Source organism: Schistocerca gregaria, chromosome 9 (assembly GCF_023897955.1).
Source record: "Schistocerca gregaria isolate iqSchGreg1 chromosome 9, iqSchGreg1.2, whole genome shotgun sequence".
Classification (NCBI taxonomy): Eukaryota; Metazoa; Arthropoda; class Insecta; order Orthoptera; family Acrididae; genus Schistocerca; species Schistocerca gregaria.
In genome coordinates, this window is record NC_064928.1 from 185,899,163 (window position 1) to 185,924,962 (window position 25,800).

A 25,800-nucleotide genomic window follows, 5' to 3' on the forward strand; every position below is an offset into this window, starting at 1 on the left:
TCATAAGACAAACATAGATATTAAGGTTGAATTTGGTGTTATTGTTAGTAACAAATGAGGAATACCGAAACAAACGATTTCAGTCTTTTTTGAGCGGACAATTCGATTTCACTGCACTGTGTTCTTAGCTATGGCCTCCGAAGGAGTTTGCTAACGGTACCTTGTTCTACTGGAACTCGTAGCCAATATATTTGACGGGTCTATGTCTCACGATTTTATAGGCAGTCGTGGTAAGTGTCCGAATTTGAAGGAAGCAAGTTAAGTATCGAAAAAATTCTTCAATTAATTTGTGCCTGAGTCAACAGGTGTAACCTTTTTTATTACTGATGAACTATAGTTATCCGAGAAGACAGTAGTGGATTGGAAAAGCTTCTGTGGAGAAGTGTGTTTTAAAATGTGCTTGAACGAAAATAAGTAACTTGGTGGCATATCATTGTCGAGATCGACGAGGCTGTGATCGAAAAAAAAAAACCAGGAAGTTTGGTTTTCAGAGGATCCCCAGTTTTTTTCCCTTTTTTTAACTTTGTGCCCAGACGTAAGAAGGTGCTGCTCAGCATCATCAAGGAATGTATCCTTCCGGAAACGACTTTCGTTTCTGACTGTTTCAGGTCGTTTAATACCTAAACGATGAGGCATTCAGGCATTTTGCAGTTAATCATAAAATGACGTTTAAGGATCCCGAAACGGTGTACACACTAATAGTATCGAAGGCACCTGGTTGGCCATACAGAGATCTCTTCACGACACCAAAGAGTGCAAAAAACTTTTCTACAGTTACTTGTTTGAATACTTGTGGCGCAGAAAGTACTCTCAAAAGCGGGATTAATTTATGCATTTCACAAGGAGTGCAGCAACAGTGTTCATGCTCTAGTACGATGTGTTGTTTTCAATAAACTCATGGTGCTGTTATTTTTATGTTTTCTGGAATTCCTTCGTTGTTTCTACATTTTTATTGACGTGGTCTGTCTATGTAACAAAAGAAAAATCTGTTTGATTTTGTCATTCACAGCCGGCCGCTGTGGCCGAGCGGTTCTAGGCGCTTCAGTCGAGAACCGCCCTGCTGCTACTGTCGCAGGTTCGAATCCTGCCTCGGACATGGATGTGTGTGATGTCCTTAGGTTAGTTAGGTTTAAGTAATTCTAAGTCTATGGGACTGATGACCTCAGTCCCATAGTGCTCAGAGCCATCTGAACCATATGTCATTCTGGTTTCGCTGTCTTTTATTTTTTTTAAAAAAAGTGTCATTAATGGCTCGTAATACACGTCATTCCTTAAATACAAAGAAGCGAAATCTGCATACGATAAAAATGAAATTTTGTTTTATTCCATAGACAGGTAACATATCAAAGAACATGATGATATAACTTATGTTAAATCGTTTATTACCTGTTTTTGTACACTCATGTTTCACTGCGAAACTTTAGTTCCATCGCACTAACTATACGTGCATGCTAAAGGATGTGAAAAATGCATTATTTATTTCGCCCACGTCTGAAAGCGAAACGTCGTTCTTATTGGCTCCATAAATCAAATCTTCCGCCATCTTACATTCCTATCACCATTCGCGCCAGGCGTCACGAACATTCGCTGTAAAATAAAAGCACTGACAGCCCCTTGTGAAGTTTTAAAGCGATTCTGCTACATAATAAATTCAGTCTTATCACGATAGGTAATACTGTGCTTTTTATTGTTTCCGTTTCTCCACACTGAGAGACGTTTTCTCTGTTTTCATATTCCTGTATGGTTTTCTCCATCGTATTGATTTTTTTTTTCTTTTTCGTATTTTTAAATTTTAGTGAGAACCTAACAATACTGGTACGCTAATACTCTGTCGGGAAAAAATTACTGCACCTGGAAAGACTACGTCAATTTTGATCTGATAGTGGCATGTGCCACCTCAGGGTGGTTTCAATGTTTTCCGTCAACAGATTGCTAAGGGCATAGGTACCAGAGCGCTGTCTGTGTCTACCCTTTGATAGCGAATGCTCACAGCCAGAAGGGTCAGTGTGGTGTAAATCACAGCGGTGAAAGTTACATGGAAAAACTGGAAACACGCCTAGAAGTTCATTTCCAGGTCATTACAGACGCTAGAAGAGTCGCGAAGTCTTCTAATTGGCCGAGTGGAGCCCACACAACTGACCATGAGAGCTGTCCAAGCGATCCAATGGCGACTGGTTTAACTGCGGCTTTTTTTACAGCACTTTGCAGTTTTGTTCGTCTTTATTGTCCTTATTTCATATCTGCAGAAAAGTGGTTCAAATGGCTCTGAGCACTATGGGACTTAACATCTGAGGTCATCAGTCTCCTAGACTTAGAACTACTTAAATCTAACTAACCTAAGGACATCAAACACTTCCATGCCCGAGGCAGGATTCGAACCTGCGACCGTAGCGGTCGCTCGGTTTCCAGACTGAAGCGCCTAGAACCGCTCGGCCACTCCGGCCGGCTCATATCTGCAATTGGAAAATATATTTGGTTACATCTTCGTTATAATAATATTGTATACTAAGGATTTCACATGTTGGAAATTAAGAGAATTTCAGCTGAAAAAATGTTCACAGTTACTACTGGCGTAAAATGTTTGAGTTACACTACTTTAATTATATATAAATGAAAAGTGCTATATTCTATCACGAATTATTTAAGTAAGACTGAGGTGTCATTTACAGATGTTCTAGTGAACGTAACAAAGAATTTTGTGTTTTTCAGAGTATTCCACACAAGAATTGACGTTGAAATGTTTCTGTAAATTACCGGGTATTTATCTAGATATTACATAGGTTCAGCGAAGAGAGCATTTCTACAGGTTTTACAGACAACGTCAAGAGTACTTCTGAAGTGGAAAAGGGTTTGTGAGCTGTCACCTGATGTGAACTTGGAAATATTTGGAAGTTTGTGGTAAGACCTTATGGGACCAAACGGCTGTGGTCATCGGTCCCTAAGGTTACACACTACTTAATCTAACTTAAAAAAAGGGCAACACACACACCCATGCGCGAGGGAGGACTTGAACCTCCGACGGAGAGAGTCACGCGTTGTGGGAAGTGTGCTGTATCTCCCACCGGTAGATGCTTGATAAACAGTAATAAGGTACAGGTAAACAGAAACAGGGATTTGTTACGACCGCAGTAAAGGGATTTAATATCAAAAGGAAAACTCCTCTCAGTAAAAAATAACACAACTTCTCAGGCACTAAGAGGCACAGGCCTGGAACACGCAGTGAATAAACGAAGTGGGACGTGAAGATTTTGCAACTGATATTGCCTAACAACGGAGGTTGAGCGTTGGGCGTAGTTGGCCGATAGGTTTCACTGCGGCAGCTGCCACACAGGCTCTGACTGATGGGCTGCTAGTAGCCGGAGCGTGAATTGGCCCAGAGCGTCGGTGGAGAAAACTGCGACGTGTTGACTTGCGCCGCCCTATGTAGCCGGGGCGCGGAGGAATTCGTGCCAATCAATTTTCCGCATACGGGACACGGCGGAGGAAATACGGCCCTGGGACGGAGGACCTCTGGCGGTCTCGTCCGCCTGTCTGTCATCCTTCTTGGATCGATGCAGTTCGGGGACGCTACGCCTTGTGTGTATGCAAACCCGTGACGCTTCGGTGTCTGAGGGGTTGCCGGTCGCTTTAGGCGAATGTCGGATACAAGGCAAACTGTGCTAAAGTTCGCGTTATCTTGAAAGGCGGCCCTATTTTCAGCCGTTCTGCGCATCCCCCACCATTAACTGCTAGCAGCCAATGAGATTCATTCTCTTTCCGAGCTGATAGGCGCGAGTTGCAAACTAGACTGCGAGGATCTCTCTCCCACATGCTGCGCTGTTGCCGTATTTTGCGACAATGCAGTTTAATTCAAAGAGCGACCGAACTGTCCACTCAGATGTCGATGATACTTTCTTGTGCCAGGATACCTGTGAATGTGTGTCTGTACGTTTCATTGCGCTTTTCAAATGAAAATCTCATGTGACGGTAATAAACGTGAAGTTCCCCCCCAAGCAACTTTAATTAAATGGCGTGGCTTTGTAGTATCGTCTTAGTGTGCGACTGGACTCGTGATTTCCTGTCAGAAAGACCACTGTCTGTAGTAATCGACGGAAAATCATGGAGAAAAACAGAAGTGATACCCGGCGTTTCTAAGATAGTGTTATAGGTGCTCCAATGTTCCTGATCTAATGAACGATTTAGGAGACAATCTGAGCAGCCCTCATAGACAGTTTGCAGATGATGCTGTGATCCACCGTCTTATAAAGTTATTAGAGATTAAAACAAATTAGAAGACGTCTTAGTCAAGGCATCTATATGGTGAGAAAAGTGGCAATTGACTCGAAATTATAAGAAGTATGATGTCATCCATATGAGTACTAAAAGGAATCTGCTAAATCCGGTTCACAGAATAAAACACACGATTCTAAAGGCTGTAAATTTAACTAAATACTTAGAGATTACAATTACGAATAACTCAAAATGCAACTATCACATGGATAACATTGTAATTATATGGAAATGATGTCATATAAGTATACAGTTCTGGCAATACCGGCCATGACCTTCCTCTTCTGTACGGATGCACACAGATTATCCGAACTCTTACGGGACTTGGTAAGAATGTCTTCCACGAGTAATGAGTGTGTTGGATAGGGATACTACGAATGTAGTGTGTGGACATATAAGGTGAGAATGTGGGTCTCGCGGGAGGCGTGCGTGAGATAGTCCCTGCAGTTTCGCTATTTTCTGTGCCCTCGGTGGCTCAGATGGACAGAGCGTCTGCCATGTAAGCAGGAGATCCCAGGTACGAGTCCCAGTCGGGGCACACATTTATATCTGTCCCCGTTGATATATATCAACGCCCGTCACCAGCTGAAGGTATTAATATATAATTTTAATTTCGTTTGGATAACAGCGTGTGGAAAGCAAACGGAGACTGTGATTTATTAGTAGGACGCTTAGAAAATGCAACAGGTCTACTAAATACTAAACCGCCCTCTTCAAAGGTTTTGCTGTGTGGTGCGGGATCCACAGCAGATAGAACTCATCGAAAAAATTCAAAGAAGGGCAGCTAATTTTGTATTTTCGCCAAATAGGGGAGAGGCCGCCACGGATATTATTGTGACTGACAATTCGCAATTTTTCACAAACATAATTTTGTTGATGTAAGTTCACAAGGTTGATGACTGAACATACAAGCGAAAGCTAACAATAACGATGCCAGTAAAAGTCTCTTAATTTAGGCAAACAAAAGTTCACTTCTAATTCTCTACAAAAGTTCACTTCTAATTCTCTACAAAAGTTCGTGGTAAAACACACACACACACACACACACACACACACACACACACACACACATACTAGTAACAGTCAAATTCATAGACGAAGACGTAATCTTTAACTGTCGCAATACACGAAGTCTGCATCTGGCGTGAACTGAACTTTGGGGCTGGTTATAGCCCCTAAATAGCCAGACAATCACGTTTTGGCGTAGTGATACTTCCTGCAGGCCGTGGATCGAGCTCCCCGTGCAGGAAGTAGTGCTCGGAATGTCTGTTCCCTTTGTCTTGTATGTAAATAGCCGGTGCTTAGCATGGTGCTTGTGATACGCCTTGGAAAGAGACAAGCCTGTCCTCTGTCGTGTAATATGGGTTGCCGGATCTCAGGGGCTACCTTGCCCCCGGTATAACAGATATGATACGCGAATTGGGGTGGCAAATCTCAAAACAAAGGCGTGTTTCGTTGTGGCAGGATTTTCTCATGAAATTTCAGTCGTCAACTTCCTCCTCAGAGTGTGAAAATACTTTGTTGCAGCGCACCTACATAGGGATAAATGATCATCATAATAAAATAAGAGAAATTAGAGCTTGCACTGGTAGATTAAAGCGTTCGTCTTTCCTGCACGATGTTCAAGAGAGGAGCGGTAGAGAAACAGCTTGATGGTGGCACTATGAACGCTCTGCCAGGCACTTAATTGTAAATTACTGAATATTCACGTAGATGTAGATGTAATGTAGATGCTTCCAAGCAATCGAGGAGGTTTGTGTCCCAGATAACTTCTTCAAATGTGAATCTGAAAGAGATACTTATATTTTTGACATTTAGAAGACTCAAAAACGAACTGCAGAAGCACGTGTCGGCAAGAGAACTGTATAGAGGATAGTAAACGAAAGTGTAGGAGCTGTAGAAACCACAGTAAAATTTGTTTTCGTGTCGCCTGAAAATCATCGAAATCGTATGAAACTTGTAACACAAATAGATGGTTTTGATAACGATGTTTTAAAACGTTCCGTATCTGTAATGTATATAAGAAAAAAAAAGCAGTCCAGCGTCAGGCCACGAGTGGACTACCGGGACCATCCGACCGCCGTGTTATCCTCTGTGCAGGATGCGGATAGGAGGGGCGTGGGGTCAGCACACCGCTCTCCCGGTCGTAATATGGTATTCTTGACCGAAGCCGCTGCTATTCGGTCAAGTAGCTTCTCAATTGACATCACGAGGCTGAGTGCGCCCCGAAAAATGGCAACAGTGCACGTCGGCTTGGATGATCACCCATCCAAGTGCCGACCACGCCCAACAGCGCTTAACTTCCGTGATCTGACGGCAACCGGTGTTACCACTCTGGCAAAAACTTGTCACAATTATGCTTGAGCAGACTGGCTTCAAAGACAGCGCTTCATCAATGTAAAGAATTTTAAAATACATTGGTTTCAAATATGTTAGGAAGAGGGTTTTTAATTGAAAGAAGTGACGCAGAAGCAGCACGAACCACGTCCGTTATAAAGATGCGCGATAGAAGAGGAGGAGGTAGTTCTACAGCGTATTTACGTTGATGAAATATGGGTGAATCTGCATCATCCCATGAATACCTGCTGGAAAATGAGTGACAATACTGGCGGTTTTAAAGTTCACTTAGGGAAAGGTTCTCTGCTCTGTATGCTGACTCTTCTTGTGGTATGGTTCCTGAGAGTAAACTTTTATTTAGGTTTAAGAAAAACAGTAGTGACTACTATTCGGAAATGAACGCTGTTACTTTCAAGAAGTGATTCACTCAACAATTCTTGCCATACATAGTTTAGAAGTCGTTCATTGCAATTAGCGTGCCATTTATCATTCAGCTGTTAGAGTGAAATGACCAAGTACGAATACCAGGTAAGGTGATATTGTGCTCTGGCTGAAAAATATAAATACTCCGGACAATATAAGCCAGAATCGTGCTGAACTCTTGCAAATCGTTAATTTATAAAAGTCATGCGACACCATTTACGAACTTGACTTTCTTGCGATTACCCACATTTTATGCCGCGCGGGGTAGCCGAGAGGTCTATGGGCCTCTTGTCACGGTCCGCGCGGTTCCACACGTCGGAGGTTCGAGTCCTCCCTCGGAATTGGATGTGTTTAAGTTAGTTTAAGTTAGATTAAATAGTGTGTACCGATGATCTCAGCAGTTTGGTCCCATAAGTCCTTGCCACAAATTTCCAATTTTTCACATTTTTTTTCAGTGTAACCCGACAGAATTTATTTGTACACAGATTACAGGTTATGTGGGGAAAAAACAAAACATTCAAGATAACAGACACTGAAAGGCACGTGGATGAAGCAGTAGGGAACATTCCCCTTCACCGTGGGCACACTGTGTGTGTCAAACTGAAAAGTTACAGAAATAAGACTTTCACAGGGAAGTGACGATGGATAAAACCTTGAACGTGTCATCCTAAATTTATAATCAGATAGCAGATGGTATTACGAAGTAAACTTTCAGAAACAAAGCCAATTAATGATCTTTTTTGGTTTTACAGACTCATGGTTTAAAAATGTTTTTGTCAACATAAGAGAACTTCCTAGCTTTTATTGATTAAGAATATGAGACCTATAAAGGATTCACACGATAATGTTCAAGACATTGCCCAAAGAGAAGTTAAGCTTTTCCCAACCTGTTGCATTACTCGCAAGAATGCGGCTGGATAAATTCGTCAGAGACTCCAGTATTTAGACACGTAAACCCCTGTCATTTTCATGGCACGAATTGAAAGTACCTTAAATTGGGAGGGAGGGTTACCTGTGGAGATATCGGTGGTTTTCGACGTTATCGGTGTGCAATCCGTCGAATTATTCACAGAAGTTGGTTAATTGTTAACTTGTTCAGTGGATCATAAATGCGTTCTCCGACTGTAATGTCGAACGAGTTAGTTTAAACTCGTAATGCCTGTTGACATCGAAAAACATGGTATCATACTGACAATTTTTACGATACTATTTTGGCCTAGTTTTTGCTACTGTAACGAAACAAGCGCTGTATCATTGGAAAGATACAGAGGCGAGAAAGTCTGCAGTGACTTACACCAGTTCACTGCTAGAAGCGCCACTTCAGCACAATGCGTCCGTGCGTTGCGCGCAAGTATTGCACCATATTTTAAGAATGAAATTAAAAGTTAAAGTTGCTTTTCCAAACTTTGTTAGTACGTGCATTAGTATATTAATTTGTGAACTGTCAAATCTCAGAATGATCAGGTCAATATTTTTTTCCTAAATACATTGCTTTAAGAAAAAAATTACGTGGTGCTAAATGATAAAGCTAGAAACCCAAAAATTGGTCATAATCTGCAGATATATGTCAAAATTAACTGGTAGGGGTCTCAACGTGATTAAACAAATATTTTGGTCAGAATCCGTGTTTTTAAGAAAAATTGAAGGCGATAAATATTAGACTTAGAAATGTGAAAATTTGTATGAAGCTACAGTTCAACATAAAAACATTAATTATGTAACGCCATTGAGCTACCTCTAATACTTTTCGAGTGATTTGCAGAAAACTAAATTTCGAACTAAAATGTTCGTATTTGTAGTAGATTAAGTATCTGTTATTTTAATGCTAGAAAGTTTTGTTTACAGCTCTTGATAGAATCTATTAAATAATAGAGCTATACCAAGTTTCAAGGCCTGGATGTAAATAATAACAAATACAAGGTCTCTTAAAATTGTAGTTCAGAGGTCAGGTTCTACTGTCAGTTCCGATCTGAAACTTCTAGATGGGAAAGTTTTAAAGCAAACGCACTAAAACATTTACTGTGATTTTAACCAACTTAACTACATGCATACAAAAATTACGAAGATTCTAAACTAATATACGAAAGTGTTATAATGTATTATGTGTCCGAGAAAGTGGCCGTTTAGAAGGTGCTACCGTGGGCATAGGATGGATGATAGCAGGTGTTCCCTTGGCCGTCCGCTGCGCCACATATATAAATACAACCCGAGAGGCAAGAGTAATTTTCACTTCACACCCAGCCACTGTACGATCCGCGTCAGTCACACACCGGAGGTTGTTAGTAATTGTACATTTTCTTTAATAATAGAAAGTAAAGTCGCGAAGACTGTTCGCCCTCCCGGGTCGCTTATATTTCGCGGAAGTAACTGTTAGCATGCCGCTCATAAGTTTATCAAAACCACGTGGCAAGTGGTGACAATTATTTTCCACTTTTGTGGCGAGCATTTATTTCGATTATCAGTAGTGAGGCCGAAAGACAATTCAGTAGGAACTTACCGTAGAGGTCGCCTCTGAACTGCTCATAGTGCTGTTTACGATAGACAGATTTATTATTAATATTAACATAGCGAAGATTACAATGTTGTGCATGTGAAACTTTACCAATTATATCTATCAATTAGGATTCAAAATCTTCATTCACAATCATAGTCCTGATCCCGTTGAGCAAACAGAGAATAGCAACATTTCTTTCAGTTGGCTGGACAAGAATGTGGACTTGCAGACTGGGAACTATGCTCAGTATGTTCTCCATCGCTTTCTGGCTGACCACAGAAATACACTCCTGGAAATTGAAATAAGAACACCGTGAATTCATTGTCCCAGGAAGGGGAAACTTTTTGACACATTCCTGGGGTCAGATACATCACATTATCACACTGACAGAACCACAGGCACATAGACACAGGCAACAGAGAATGCTCAATGTCGGCACTAGTACAGTGTATATCCACCTTTCGCAGCAATGCAGGCTGCTATTCTCCCATGGAGACGATCGTAGAGATGCTGGATGTAGTCCTGTGGAACGGCTTGCCATGCCATTTCCACCTGGCGCCTCAGTTGGACCAGCGTTCGTGCTGTACGTGCAGACCGCGTGAGACGACGCTTCATCCAGTCCCAAACATGCTGAATGGGGGACAGATCCGGAGATCTTGCTGGCCAGGGTAGTTGACTTACACCTTCTAGAGCACGTTGGGTGGCACGGGATACATGCGGACGTGCATTGTTCTGTTGGAACAGCAAGTTCCCTTGCCGGTCTAGGAATGGTAGAACGATGGGTTCGATGACGGTTTGGATGTACCATGCACTATTCAGTGTCCCCTCGACGATCTCCAGAGGTGTACGGCCAGTGTAGGAGATCGCTCCCCACACCATGATGCCGGGTGTTGGCCCTGTGTGCCTCGGTCGTGTGCAGTCCTGATTGTGGCGCTCACCTGCACGGCGCCAAACACGCATACGACCATCATTGGCACCAAGGCAGAAGCGACTCTCATCGCTGAAGACGACACGTCTCCATTCGTCCCTCCATTCACGCCTGTCGCGACACCACTGGAGGCGGGCTGCACGATGTTGGGGCGTGAGCGGAAGACGGCCTAATGGTGTGCGGGACCGTAGCCCAGCTTCATGGAGACGGTTGCGAGTGGTCCTCGCCGATACCCAAGGAGCAACAGTGTCCCTAATTTGCTGGGAAGTGGCGGTGCGGTCCCCTACGGCACTGCGTAGGATCCTATGGTCTTGGCGTGCATCCGTGCGTCGCTGCGGTCCGGTCCCAGGTCGACGGGCACGTGCACCTTCCGCCGACCACTGGCGACGACATCGATGTACTGTGGAGACCTCACGCCCCACGTGTTGAGCAATTCGGCGGTTCGTCCACCCGGCCTCACGCATGCCCACTATACGCCCTCGCTCAAAGTCCGTCAACTGCACATACGGTTCACGTCCACGCTGTCGCGGCATGCTGCCAGTGTTAAAGACTGCGATGGATCTCCGTATGCCAAAGCAAACTGGCTGACACTGACGGCGGCGGTGCACAAATGCTGCGCAGCTAGCGCCATTCGACGGCCAACACCGCGATTCCTGGTGTGTCCGCTGTGCCGTGCGTGTGATCATTGCTTGTACAGCCCTCTCGCAGTGTCCGGAGCAAGTATGGTGGGTCTGACACACCGGTGTCAATGTGTTCTTTTTTCCATTTCCAGGAGTGTAGTTTCCAGGCTTTGGTAAAACACGGCAAATAATATTGAAATATTTCAAATATTATAAAATATTCCAATTTCCAACTTATGATTTCTGCTACGTATAACTGACTGATTATGGTATATTATTATTGCCGGCTGCTTCGGCCGAGCGGTTCTAGACGCTTCAGTCTGGAACCGCGCCACCTCTATGACTGCAGGTTCGAATCCTGCCTCGGGCACTGATGTGTGTGATGTCCTTAGGTTAGCTAGGTTTAAGTAGTTCTAAGTTCTAGGTGACTGATGACCTCAGATGTTAAGTCCCGTAGTGCTCAGAGCCATATTATTATTACTATTTATCTGGCACCCCACACTATCAGTAATTGTTTTTCATGCATAGTGATTTGTACTGAACACCCACATATGTAGTAGAAGCGGTTGTCAAAGAAATATAATGAGTTCGGTATGAGTTTGAAGTTTATTTTGTCAAGTATTACATTTGTACTTATAATATACTCCAGAACGCAATAAATGGCAATTATTGCAACTGTTTTCGAAGATCTCGTCTCTAGACAATCGTCCTTTTTTGAAAATTTGTATCTGTCCTCTTCATAAACCTTGTCAGCTGTTCTCGCCTCCGACGTCACCCAGACGATTGCTGTGGTGCAGTAGACACAACCTCTAGACTCACAAGAAAGATTTCTCTCACGCAGGCGAATGATCGAAATCGGTTTTAAATGTATTATTCCCGCACATATATGAAAATATAATATGATGTATCAAAGGCAAATGAACCTGGTTGTTGTCCGCGGCAACACAGTTCGGCAACACGGACTTCATTTGCCCGCACTCTGCTGCCACACATGCGCAAACCTCAACCCCTCCACTCTTCCCTAGCGCTCCGCCTCAATTCAAGGAAATGTCCTACGTGAAGCCGGTTATTGTGCTTTTGTTTGCTCGGACCATTTCTCTGGAGAAGACTTTGCGAATAATTAGGCATAGGCTAAACTGGTGTGTCTTTCCAAAACGTCTCACAAGTGTTCGTTATGTAGCTGCTAATACCAGAAGTGAATCGTATGAAAATGGTGTTTGATAATTAGTAAGCACTAGCTGTGCTATGTTCCTACCAGAAATAAACACGGTATTAATGAATTACCAATCACTAGGTGGGCTGAACAGTGTAATTCTCTGAGTGATACCCTTCGATAGTTTGTTGTTCCCTCTCAAAATGACTGTACAGGTGGTGGGTAAGTATGCATAACTGAAAATTTAATGAGGAAAGTGAGGTATTGGGTACTGGAGTTTCAAAAGCAGACTTATGTCCCAGAAAATCGACAATGTACAAGATTCATAGGAATACTTTAACAAGGCTAGCAAGACTTAAAAGTGGAGTTACAGCATGGGAAATATGAGCTACAAACAACCAAAGATTTACGTGGTAGCAAACTTTCTCTTTCATAGAAAACATTTTAAATTCTGATATAAGACATTTCATAAACAGTTAAGACGCTCACATCGACCAGCAAATCCTAGGTGACGGAAATCTCAGGACAAGGTGTTCGCTCTGTCCTCGTACAAGCGAATCCATCTCCTATACAAATATTTGTCAGTACATTTTTCCCTACCTCCTATGGGGCATCTGCAATCTCTATTGTCTGCTGTACGTTTTGAGGCAGGACTAAACCCTGCAATGATGAACGTAACAAAAGCAGAAGCTTAAGCAATGTGCAACAGCAATAAATAAAAACTCTGTTGTTTGATGAAATGTCTTTGGAGACAGGTTAGTATTACGATGCGAGCAAGTAACAAATCTCAGAATTTGAGGACTTAGCACATTTGGGAAGGTCATATGTATATGCAAACTGTTTTCAGGGTTAGAGGCACACATAAGATCTGAAAGAGGGTTGCTGCATATTAATTCACTCAGAATTCAGTTTCAAGTACTATTTTAAAAGTTCTCATTACCTAAGTTATAAGGCAAGTGCAAGAAATAGGGCTGAAGGCATTTTGTAGAGTTTTTGACCAGGATGCAAACAAAGAGCACTGAATGAACTCTACAGTGAGAAATTAAATGAATTCAGTCCATTTCATTCTTTAGTTAGTAATGGCCCTCTTGCAATAATTTATGATGTCCCATACCTATTAAAGGATTGTATTGTATTGTACTGTATTGTGTGTTTATCGGGGGCCTAGAAACGACGGAGAAGCTGCGTCCCCGCCGCAGCCGCAGTGGTCCAGAACCCCTCGACGACTACCGTCGTCCACTTCACCCCTCAGCCACACCCCGGCAACGTCTCACACAAGACGAGTGTAACCCGTATGTTTGCGTGGTAGAGTAATAGTTGTGGACGAGTACGTGGAAAACTTGTGTGCGCAGCAATCGCCAACATAGTGTAGCTAAGACGGATTAAGGGGAACCAGCCAGCATTCGCCGAGGTAGATGGAAAACCGCCTAAAAACCACCCACAGACTGGCCAGCTCACCGGACACAAGTATGCGGATTCGTGCCGGGGACCAGGCGCTCCTTCCCAATCCGGAAAGCCGTGCGTTAGACCGAACGGCTAACTGGGCCGGCCCTATTAAAGGATATTAGAAATGCTCCACTGGGATATAAAATACGGTTGTTGTTTAAAAAAGAGGCGTTTTTTGAATCCATTCAGAGGGCTTTTCTTATGGATCAGCAGAAGATGTTTAAGACTTTGTCAAAACTGCAGAGTAGTCATTTTGACTTAATGTATTCTTTTGCAAATATAAAAGTTAGCCTAGCTGCAACGCAGCTTAGTCCTACAGTTGTTGCGTTTATTGAGACCCATGTAACATTTAATACTTTACCTTACCCACAAGAAGGCAAATCTTATAAACGTGTCCTCGCTGCAGAGTCACCAAATACTGAAATATGGGACAGTGTATTGAAGGGAATGGAGGATTGTTGTAGCTAGGGACAGGGAGAGATAAGACAAAAATGTTCAGTTTCATAAGTCGGTAGCAAACTACAATAAGATTACTTATGTTTATCTGGAACAGATTAAAAAACACTGTCTTCAACTTTTTAAGCATGCGGGTTGTCAGTCAAGACCCACAGGAGAATGTCTTTGTTGTGTGTGGCAGCATGGTGTTTCAAGACCAACCCAATCCGCTTTCAGTTCATAGCACCACTGAAAAAAGTTGTAATCAGTAACACGTCCATACCTACAAGATCATTAGATAATTGAGAGTGCGATAGATGCATGCTATTAAGCAATTTGAGGTAGTTTCTGGGAGCTTACAATGGCAGCTTTCTTGACTCCAAGAAGGATCACTGCATAGTTGTTGAAAATGGTGTGTACAGCGTCCATGCTGATAATGCAGCTGGTGGTGGTAGCAGCGGGGGTGCAAAGGCTGATATAAAGAATGACAGACAAGCATTGGCATACGTAGCTGGTTACGTTCAGCAAAACCCAGGTGGAACATCTGAGAAGAACTGTGATGGTTGTAAAACGTCTCTGGTTTTACCACACCTCGTATAGGATAATATGTTTACAAGTTTCAGAGAATGTGATACCTTAAACAGGCAATTACTGTATACAAGTGACAGCCTAATGTCATTTTTAACAAACATTCAGTCAGTTGTATGTGTTTTTAGTTAAATGTGGGCACCTGGAAAAACTGTAAGATAATTCTGTTCCCAGTTTAGATTTCCAGGAGAGATAGCATTTCTAAAATCCACTTTCTGAACAATATATATTATGAAAATGTATATAATTATTGATTTACAAGTACGCCAGAGGTTGTAAACACGCTATCTGTAATAAAAGAATTAGTGTGGTTAAAGAGAAATTGAATAAAGAGTTTAAAGCTGTTTGACAGTTCATAGGCAAATTTTACTGTGTGCTTAAAAAATAAAAGTGGTACAAGTAAAATTTGTTTTCAGTTAACTGTTTATAGCCCCATTTTCTATTTCTCTTGATGTTGTGTCTGCTCTTGTGTTGAAGCATTTACACTTCTTTTAAGATGCAGGAACATTTTGAAAGAAATCAGTGGTTAATACTGCAAGTTTTAGGAAATAGGCATAGAGTTGCGGCAAATTTTAGATAACAAGCAGGTCTACATGCATTGTCCACTTCTACTGATGACGTAGTATCTAAGCATGGAATAGATGGTACCGTGTCTTTTCACTGAAGTGAAAATTATTTGGAGCGTAATACTGTTTCGGTATACCCTGACTTTTTTCTTAATTAACACTGTAATGAAGGTCAGTTGGGAAAACCATGCACCAGCAGGTTGCCACAAGTAAAATCAGCTATCTATACCACTGTTACTGTTGTACAGCTACGGCAGAGTACTTTTTTACTCTTGGTAACAAATACTTAATAAGATAGTTTCACAAACTGTTAGTAATAGGTAATTGGTAGAGAAAACGTCCTGAGTAAAGGAAGTTATCTGCAGGGAGATCTACTGTTCACGATTATAAATTGTGTTAATTCACGTACATGTGTGTCTTAACTAAAATGCAATAATTTATTATCTGTCGCTTGAACATGCAAGAAGGAAGGTAGATCGATGATTTTCTTCCCGTCAACTGAACTTACATATGGCAAGGAAAATATAAAGAAATGTAAGGAAATCAAAATTTTCTTTAGGTAAATTAATGAACTGTTCGAAGTAACCTGCGATGAAATACATTTGTACTTACCTTTGTGAGTTACTTTCGTAGGTTTGTGTTATCAGCATGCTTTGTACATTAAAAAAACACTGTTCATAATGTAAGGCGGTAGGTCATTTTGATTTTACAAGTTATCGATTTGCACATCAGAAAGAGAGAGAGCAGGTTATGTTACTGTTAAAAGATCTTTGGTTTTGTTGTGGCACAGTCTTTTCCTCTTCGCAAACTGATAAACTATTTGTAGAAGTGTGGTAGTTGTTGGGGAGAAGAAGTTTGAGTTAGGGCTGCAGCGCTGGGCAGCTAATTTATCGGAAAGATTATTGTCAGCTAGATAGCTTTGTTCACTTGCTCAGAGCTGAGAGTATGACTAACTCACTTCCCTGAGCCATGCATGAACACATCATCCGATTGAGCTGTTCGACTTTTATAGAAACACTCTGTTAACATGTTACCCTTTTTAAATCCTTGTTCACTTTGTCAATCATAGTGTTGTTCAGACCAATGCTACGTGCGAAGATCTCTCGAAGTTTTACTCCATCTTTTTGAATACATACTTCATACTGAAATGGTTGTTTTGGAATATAATTTCATAGAAATAATTACTCTTCCCATCTCACTGTTTAAAGAAGGTTTACCGTTACGCGTTACATTGCATCATATGGTATGCAACAGTCTGATTACTGGTTGGAAATTTTATTTAAATATGGAAATCTAGCTTAGTCGTTGTCTGCTTGCTGTTTGCTGTTGTGCTTTCGAGAAATCGACTACAATGCTGTCAAGATGCGAGGTAAGTGGAAATTTTTTATGGCCAGATAATTGTTTTACAAAAGTTACTCATTTAAACTAAAGACAAGTTGTATTCGGCCAGTTACAGTTCAGTTAAAATCAAGGTCTGTTTAGCACAAGTTATCATACGAATTTAAATTGGATAACAGTTTGTGGGTACGTAGTTTCGGTAATGTAGAGTTGGAGGTAAATTTTGGCTAAGTTTCATACAGACGCATATAGATGGGAACCTAGGTTCATAGGATTTGTAGACAAATGGTAAACATAGACATTAAATTCTGAAGAACGAAAAGAACACTTAAGAACAGCTAAAGAAAAGGTTGATGACCTGACAATGAAAATGGCAATTTTGGCAACCAGTGCATATAGAGATTCAAATGACACGCTGTCAGCACAGTTTTCAGACACATCAGAAGATCAGTCATTAAAAATTCTTGAAGACAACCAGAAGAAAATTAATCGGGAAAATAAGCGTTATGGGAATACTAAGTCGAGCGTATTGAAACAAAGGTAAACCTCGAGGATGAATCAGACCGTTCACATTCATATTCAGAAAACTTTGGTGGCCGTACAAATTTACTGTATTTAGGTGAATTTCCACGAAAATAGTACCACACATCCAAATACGATAGTGAATCATCGATGCAGTGCGATAGAGAACAAACTGGTTCGCACAAAAATGGTAACTTCGATTAGAAACACTTTTTGACAGTCTGTAAATTCAAAGGAATTGTTGTTGTTGTGGTCTTCAGTCCTGAGACTGGTTTGATGCAGCTCTCCTTGCTAATCTATCCTGTCCAAGCTCCTTCATCTCCCAGTATCTACTGCAACCTACATCCTTCTGAATCTGCTTAGTGTATTCGTCTCTTTGTCTCCCTATGCGATTTTTACCCTCCACGCTGCCCTCCAATGCTAAATTTGTGATCCCTTGATGCCTCAGGACATGTCCTTCCAACCGATCCCTTCTTCTAGTCAAGTTGTGCCAGAAACTTCTCTTCTCCCCAATCCTATTCAATACCTTCTCATTAGTTACCTCATCTACACACCTAATTTTCAACGTTTTTCTGTAGCACCACATTTCGAAAGCTTCTATTCTCTTCTTGTCCAAACTATTTATTGTCCATGTTTCACTTCCATACATGGCTACACTCCATACAAATACTTTCAGAAACGACTTCCTAACACTTAAATCTATACTCGATGTTAACAAATTTCTCTTCTTCAGAAAGCTTTCCTTGCCATTGCCAGTTTACATTTTATATCCTCTCTACTTCGACCATCATCTGTTATTTTGCTCCCCAAATACCAAAACTCCTTTACTACTTTAAGTGTCTCATTTCATAATGTAATTCCCTCAGCATCACCCAACTTAATTCGACTACATTCCATTATCCTCGTTTTGATTTTGTCGACGTTCCTCTTATATCCTCCTTTCAAGACACTGTCAATTCAGTTCAACTTCTCTTCCAAGTCCTTTGCTGTCTCTGACAGAACTACAATGTTATTTGCGAACATCAAAGTTTTTATTTCTTCTCCCTGGATATTAATACCTGCTCCAAATTTTTCTTTTGCTTCCTTTATTGCTTGCTCAATATACAGATTGAATAACATCGGGGATATGTTACAACCCTGTCTCACTCCCTTTCCAACCACTGCTTCCCTTTCATGCCCCTCGACTCTAATAACTGCCATCTGGTTTCTGTACAAATTGTAAATAGCCTTTCGCTCCCTGTATTTTACCCCTGCCACCTTTAGAATTTGAAAGAGAATATTCCCGTCAACATTGTCATAAGCTTTCTCTAAGTCTACAAATGGTAGAAATGTAGGTTTCCCTTTCCTTAATCTTTCTTCTAAGATAAGTCGTAAGGTCAGTATTGCCTCACGTGTTCCAACATTTCTACGGAATCCAAACTGATCTTCCCCGAGGTCGGCTTCTACGAGTTTTTCCATTCGTCTGTAAAGAATTCGCGTTAGTATTTTGCAGCTGTGACTTATTAAACTGATAGTTCGATAATTTTCACATCTGTCAACACCTGCTTTCTTTGGGACTGGAATTATTATATTCTTCTTGATGTCTGAGGGTATTTCGCCTGTCTCATAGATCTTGCTCACCAGATGGTAGAGTTTTGTCAGTACTGGCTGTCCCAAGGCCGTCAGTAGTTGTAATGGAATGTTGTCTACTCCGGGGGCCTTGTTTCGACTCAGGTCTTTCAGTGCTCTGTCAAACTCTACACGCAGTAACGTATCTCCCATTTCGTCTTCATCTACATCCTCTTCCATTTCCATAATATTGTCCTCAAGTACATCGCCCTTGTATAGACCCTCTATATACTCCTTCCACCTTTCTGCTTTCCCTTCTTTGCTTAGAACTGGGTTTCCATCTGAGCTCTTGATGTTCATACAAGTGGTTCTCTTATCTCCTAAGGTCTCTTTAATTTTCCTGTAGGCTGTATCTATCTTACACCTAGTAAGATAAGCCTCTACATCCTTACATTTGTCCTGTAGCCATGCCTGCTTAGCCATTTTGAACTTCCTGTCGATCTCATTTTTGAGACGTTTGTATTCCTTTTTCCCTGCTTCATTTACTGCATTTTTATATTTTCTCCTTTCATCAATGAAATTCAATATTTCTTCTGTTACCCAAGGATTTCTACTAGTCCTCTGCTGCCTTCACTATTTCATCCCTCAGAGCTACAGGTACCCATTCGTTTTCTACTGAATTTCTTTCCCCCATTCTTGTCAATTGTTCACTTACGCTCTCCCTTAAACACTGTACAACTTCTGGTTCTTTCAGTTTATCCAGGTTCCATCTCCTTAAATTCCCACCTTTTTGCAATTTTTTCAGTTTTAATCTACAGTTCATAACTAATAGATTGTGGTCAGAGTCCACATCTGCCCCTGGAAATGTCCCACAATTTAAAACCTGGTTTCTAAATCTCTGTCTTATCATTATATAATCTATCTGATACCTTTTAGTATCTCCATGATTCTTCCATGGTGCATAATTCTGCCAGACGGCTTCCTCTTTCATTTCTTAGCCCTAATCCATATTCACCTACTATGTTTCCTGGAATTAAATTAACGAGATTCACCGCCAAGCTCGGATTACTAATTTTTTGTATTCTTTACCATCAAACTGGTCAGCTGAACATAAATAGGAATTTTTCTACGGTTATATAGAAAATGAACCTGCAGTCAGAATACGCTCATCGGTGAGAGATTGCGAAAGCGTAAATGATTTCTACCGAGCATTTTTGTAAGCCTACTTGTCGCAGGCCACACAAGGTCGGATAAAACATAGCAGCGTAATGTTACGAAACTTTGACTTTTCTAACCCAGGAAATTCCTTTGAAGACATAGTTCCCATAAACCTGTGCTTATCAAACTCTTACAGACCGTCGGAGCTAATTCGCTTTTGTTTAAGAAAGTTACCTACACATCTGAGATAAGTAATTTTTGGCTGTCAGATGTGAAGATGATTTAGAAGCATTTCAAAAATTACTCCAGGAATTAGAATTGGACAGTGACAACACCTCAACGAGAAAACACAATAACAATTACAACATAAACTATGAAACGCAAGATGCTTTTGTACCGCGTAAAACAAAAACTACGCGATCTCGCATAACAAACAGAGGAACAGAAACAATTACTGACGTGATAACCGAAATCGTCCGTATGACAAACTTTTCGCGTAGTTGAATAATGATTGTTACAATAGAAGTAATTTCTGGAGCTTTGGGTATGAACGTAACAACAGATAAGATAGAATTACGGTGATGAGGACAGGCGTAACCAATATTTCCATAACGACCAAATTTATTTCAGACAGTACCCTACCGCGTATGGTAATCATGCAGATTTTCATGGACAAAATTCAGATATAATAAACAAGCAAAATAAATGCACAACAAAAGTTATGCAAATAACAACCAACAGTTACAGTATTTATCATCATAAATCGCAGTGGTAAAATTCTGGCAGGGTAAGCCCCGCTCGACAGATAGAAAGAAGTAACTGAAATCAGGTCACCAAATCCACGAGATAATCAACGACGAGGAAGTAATATAGAACATTGACTAGGGACTCCGGAAGCAAACAAAATACTGTGTATCACACAAAACATGCCGCTGCCGAAACTTCGAATTTTGTGCGTTTTGAAGATATTAGAGACATTTTAAGAAAAGAGAGTGATGACAAACAAATCTTTGTAATTGATACAATAATAAACATTTCAGTAGGCATTCTTTGTACTGTCCTTGATTCCGGTAGCCCTATTTCGGTGGTCAGTGAGACTGCATTCCAGAAATGTATGACAATAGATTGTCTGACTCTATCTTTACGTAAGGTTAAAATGCAAGGAGCGATTTCCAGAGAAAGTGCTGACGTGAAGAGTCAAACCTATTTAAACGTTTTTGTCAAGGCTGTAAGATTTCGACAAATTTCTTGATTGTTCCTCTCTTGTCCACTGAAGTAATATTAGGAGTAGACTTTCTAAACAAATATAAAGCAGTTTCGAATTTCAATGATGCCGAAGTAGGAATGAAAGTGGAGGGTAAGTCAGTTTCATTAACATTTCAAGACGATCTCGAATCAAGAAGGAGAGATAAATTGCTAATGTTTTTGACAGCTAATGCATCTCAGATTCCGTCACAAGACTTTCGCAATGACACAGGTTGAGTATATACTTTTCATGATGAAATGAATTAGGAAATCGATATACAGAGTCTCATGAAACGTGGTTAGAGTAGAGCAACGTACAGAAACTGACAGAAAGGGTCACCTTGGCATTTTGGGCACACATTCCATTGTTTTTACACATTGTGCAGGAACTATCAAGAATTTTCAATATAAAGTCGAGGTCAAAAATCACATAAGTTTTTCGCTAAACCATACGTCATTCCAGCTTGCTGCAGAGGAAAAGTTAAGGCAGAATACAGTCCATGCTAGAACAGGGAATCGTAGAACCTGCAGTCAGTTCATATAACAGCCCTCTGCGTATTGTGAAGAAGAAAGATTACGCGATTAGACTTTTATTGAATCCTAGAGAGTTTAACACTATTATTTCAACAAAAACTGATAGACCACAAACATTAGAGGAAATTCTCCAAAATTTCTATGGTGTGCAAATGTTATCTTCTGTTGACCTATGTGTTAGTTTCTGTCAAATGGAGTTACACACAAAATGTAGAAAATATACTGCTTTCTTACATTATGGTGTATGCTACCAGATTCGTAAATCATCGTTTGGCCTTAACATCTCATCAGCTGCCTATATTCGAAGTTTGAACACTATCTTACCTGACTACTTGAAAAGACACATGTTGACTATGTTAACGATATACTTGCAGTAGAAGAATCTTGGTCACAACATAACCGTGTTTTGAGAAGCTTATTGCACATTCCTGAGGATTTAGGAATCATTTCAACTTAGAAAAGTCAGAGTCTGCAAAAACACGAGTACAATTTCTTGGTCATATGATTTCATCAGGAAGTATTGAACCAGACCCGGAGAAACTTGGAGCGCTTGGCGCAAATCCCCCTCCTTCCACAAAACGTCAAATTCAGAGTTTCCTTGGCTCAGCAAATTTTTATCGCCGATTTTTAAATATGAAAATTCTTGCCATTCGTTAATTATAATCACTTACTGGAAAAAGCACCATAAGGTCCTGGGATATAAAGGCACAGTTAGAGTTTCAAAGTTAGGCAGATATACTACTTAATGCTCCATTAATTGCTCATCCTGATTTACCACGAGATTTTTGCTTATCAATAAATTCGTAGAAAATTGGGCTTGATGCTTATCTATTCCAAGAATTTGAAGGGAATGGTGTAACTGTGCAGAGAAGTATAGCCTTTGCCAGTCGTTTCTTGTCTAAATCTGAAAGGAAATGTTCTGTAATCGTGTTGGAAGCATTAGTAATTATTTGGGAATATTCTAAATTTCCGTTCTTTTTATTATGCAAATGTACTAGGGTGTACACTGATCATAGATAACTCCAATTTTTACTGTCATGTAAACTAAACCAGGATTATCTAAAACAGTGGGCTTTGTATTTACAAGTTTAACTTTACTGTTGTTCACATTCCTGGTACTCTAAGTGTTGTAGTGAATACTTTATAACGTGCTCCTATTGGTTTTGTCAAGAAGATTTCTGAAAAATATTTGGAGAAAACCCGCAGTTCGTTGTATATACAAAAGGTATCCTTGAGAATTTCCTGTCTTCTTCTTCACGAGACATAGAGCAGGAACAGGATAATGACCCTACTTGGAAAAAAGTAAAATGTAAATGATAAAATCAAACAAACACTGTGATAAGACAGTTTTATTTGGTACATAACAAGATTCTTTTCAAAAGACGTACAGCCAGTGACTCTCTTTGGGTTGTGTGCATACCTGATGGTTTTGTAAATAAGCTTATTTGTTACACATATCTCAGCTATGCTAAGTGTATTCCGAGAAAATGTTTTCACGAACAGTGTACGACTTGTTACTTTAATTATATGCAGCAAAATGCAAATTATGTCAGAAAGCCAAACCATTAACCACCAATTTTAACCTCCACACTCCCCTCCAACACTAAACTGGTGACCACTTGTTGTTTCGGAATGTGTTCTATTAACCGATATCTTCTCTTGGTCAAGTTTCCAACAAAATTCATGTCACCCCATTCTATTCAGTACTTCCCCATTCGTTACGTGATCTTCAGCATTCTTCTGTAGCACCACATCTCGAAAGCTTCTACTTTCTTTTTATCTAAACTGTTTATCGTCAACGTTTTACTTCCATATATTGCTAGACACCAAAATATTTTCAAAAAAGGCCTCCTGGCAAGCCTTTACTCTAAGATAACAAATTTCTCATTTTCGGAAGTGCTTTTCTTGCCATTGCCATTCTACATTTTTTTATATATACCACCATCAGTTATTTTGCTGCCCAAATAGCAGAACATAAAGTGTCTCGTTTTCTGACCTGATTCCCTTATCATCACCTGATTTATTTCTACTATATTCCATTAAACTCGTTTTCCTTTTATTGATGTACACCTTATACCCTCTTTTCAAGACACTGTCCATTCCGTTCAATTGCTTTTACAAGTCCTCTGCTGTCCCTGACAGAATTACAAAGTCGCCGGCAAACTTTAAGTTTTTATTTCTTCTCCTTGAACTTTACTTCCTATTCCAAACTTTTCTTTGGTTTCCTTTACTGCTGGTTCAATGTACATACTGAATAACACTAGGGATAGGCTACAACTAGGTTTCACTCCCTTTTCAACCACTGCCTCCCTGTCATGTCCCTCGCCTCTTATAACTGCCGTCTGGTTTCTGTATAAGCCGAACATTTCGCTCCCTGTATTTTACCGCTTCTATCTTCCGAATTTCAAGGAAGGTATTCCAGACGACATTGTGAAAAGCTTTCTCTGAGTCTACAAATGCTGTTAAGTGTACGTTTGACTTTTCTTAAGCTATCATCTAAGTCATAAGTCGGTATTGCCTCACATGTTCCTACATTTCTTCGGAACCCAAACTGATCTTCCTCGAGGTTGGCTGCTACCAGTTTTTCCATTCCTCTGGAAGAAGACCAATATAGCTGAAGTGTATTTTCCAATGCCAGTTCTGATTTATTTGCGACAAACAATTTTTTAGTTTCTACTGTGTGTCCTGGTGCTCATTACAGCTGTAGATCTTGTTTTTGCGATGCTTAATAAACTTTAATTCCAAAAATCGTTTCTCTTATTTATTTTTGATTGTCCATAATAGTTGTAATTCGAGCTATTTTTCCTCATTGTCGTAACAGAAACTGCCTTTATTTTTTTCGTTTCAAAATATCGCCAATAATGTCATAGTCGCCAACAGTATTTCAGTTGCCTCTCTACGTTTGACTTGAATGGCAGAACGGAGTGAAAGCGTTCAGAGTAAGCTTGTAAAATACAACCGCTCAGCAAGCAGCCACTTTTAGGAAAATTATACAACTGAGTGTCAATATTGGTTTATGTTCTTTGCTACCAGTGGTGTTGCATATAACGGAACACAGATCTTCCGTTGTCAAACCAAAGAAGTTACATCCCGGTCGCCTCGCAGCTTGTTTCTCGCCGTTTTGTGTCATCACATAACAAACATTTTAGAGTACGACATTTAGCAGTGATGCGCGCATTACACTGTCGTTCGTACGTTACCCTATGGTTTCTATTGCAGTTTGGCATCAGCTGCGCAGTTGTAGAGGTAAGCAGTTTCCGTCGCTACGTTTACACGCCACTTTTCGTGAACTGATTCCAAAATACAGCTTCTGGTTGGCCACGTAGACGCTGCAATATTGATTCTGCGAATACCGTCCTAGCAGTGTAACATATACAGTGGCAGCCTTAGACCATAGGTACATACAGACCGCGCACTCACTGTCTCTGCCGTATTAAGATTTGAAACCAGTATGTCAGTTACGTAACAGCCGACTTCGTTTCATTACACAATACGCGAAACAGAGCTCTCAATTTCAGTTTTTGTCATTTGTAGGTTAAATCCAGCACTGATTTTAAAAATTTAACTATTCCACAAGAAGTACTTCAGTCAACCTAATTTCCGCGAAATTCTCAGTAGTATTGTGATGGTTGTCGTTTTTAGATTTGACCAGCTGAAAGTGTAACAGAATGTTTGAATCGCTGGACTACCATTTCCTTCATTTTAGAGACAACAGAATTACAGTTCTTCAGTGAATTTCTATTTGTGTTGCACTGCGAGTTATTTAGTTCGCCGCTTCCACAGCCACGGGAAACGAAATATCGACTTGGCTGGAAGAATTTAGTTTTCTGGCGATTCCTCGACAATAAGTGCGACATGATTTATTGTGCTTTTATAAGTACTTTCATCCATTACTGTTCGAAATGTCTGGTTTGTAAACAAGCTTAACATTTGACTTTTATGCCTTTTCTTAATCCCTTACAGATACCGACATTATATCAAGATAAGAAACATAGTTTTTATTGCTTAGCGACTATCCAGAAACGACATGATAGTTGTGTAACTAACGGCTTTGATCTCCAATATTTCACGTAGTTATTGACAGACTTTAAAACTTTAAAATGCTGTCATAATCTGCTCATTAAGCGGTATACTATTACGTTAAAAGCTTAACATTAAGTTAGAGATTGCAGTTAAAAGCTGTGTGTTTATTTTGA

General features: G+C 40.5%; 1 protein-coding gene across 1 annotated transcript in view; it reads left to right on the top strand.

Moving 5' to 3' along the window:
* The first annotated feature begins 24,705 nt into the window (after window positions 1-24,705).
* LOC126291781 (uncharacterized) overlaps window positions 24,706-25,800 on the top strand; it is a 110,364-nt gene continuing 109,269 nt past the window's right edge. Inside the window, exon 1 of the mRNA XM_049985473.1 lies at window positions 24,706-24,850. Within this exon, the coding sequence (XP_049841430.1) occupies window positions 24,808-24,850 (43 nt within the window). The 5' untranslated portion in view covers window positions 24,706-24,807. The remainder of the gene's footprint in view (window positions 24,851-25,800) is intronic.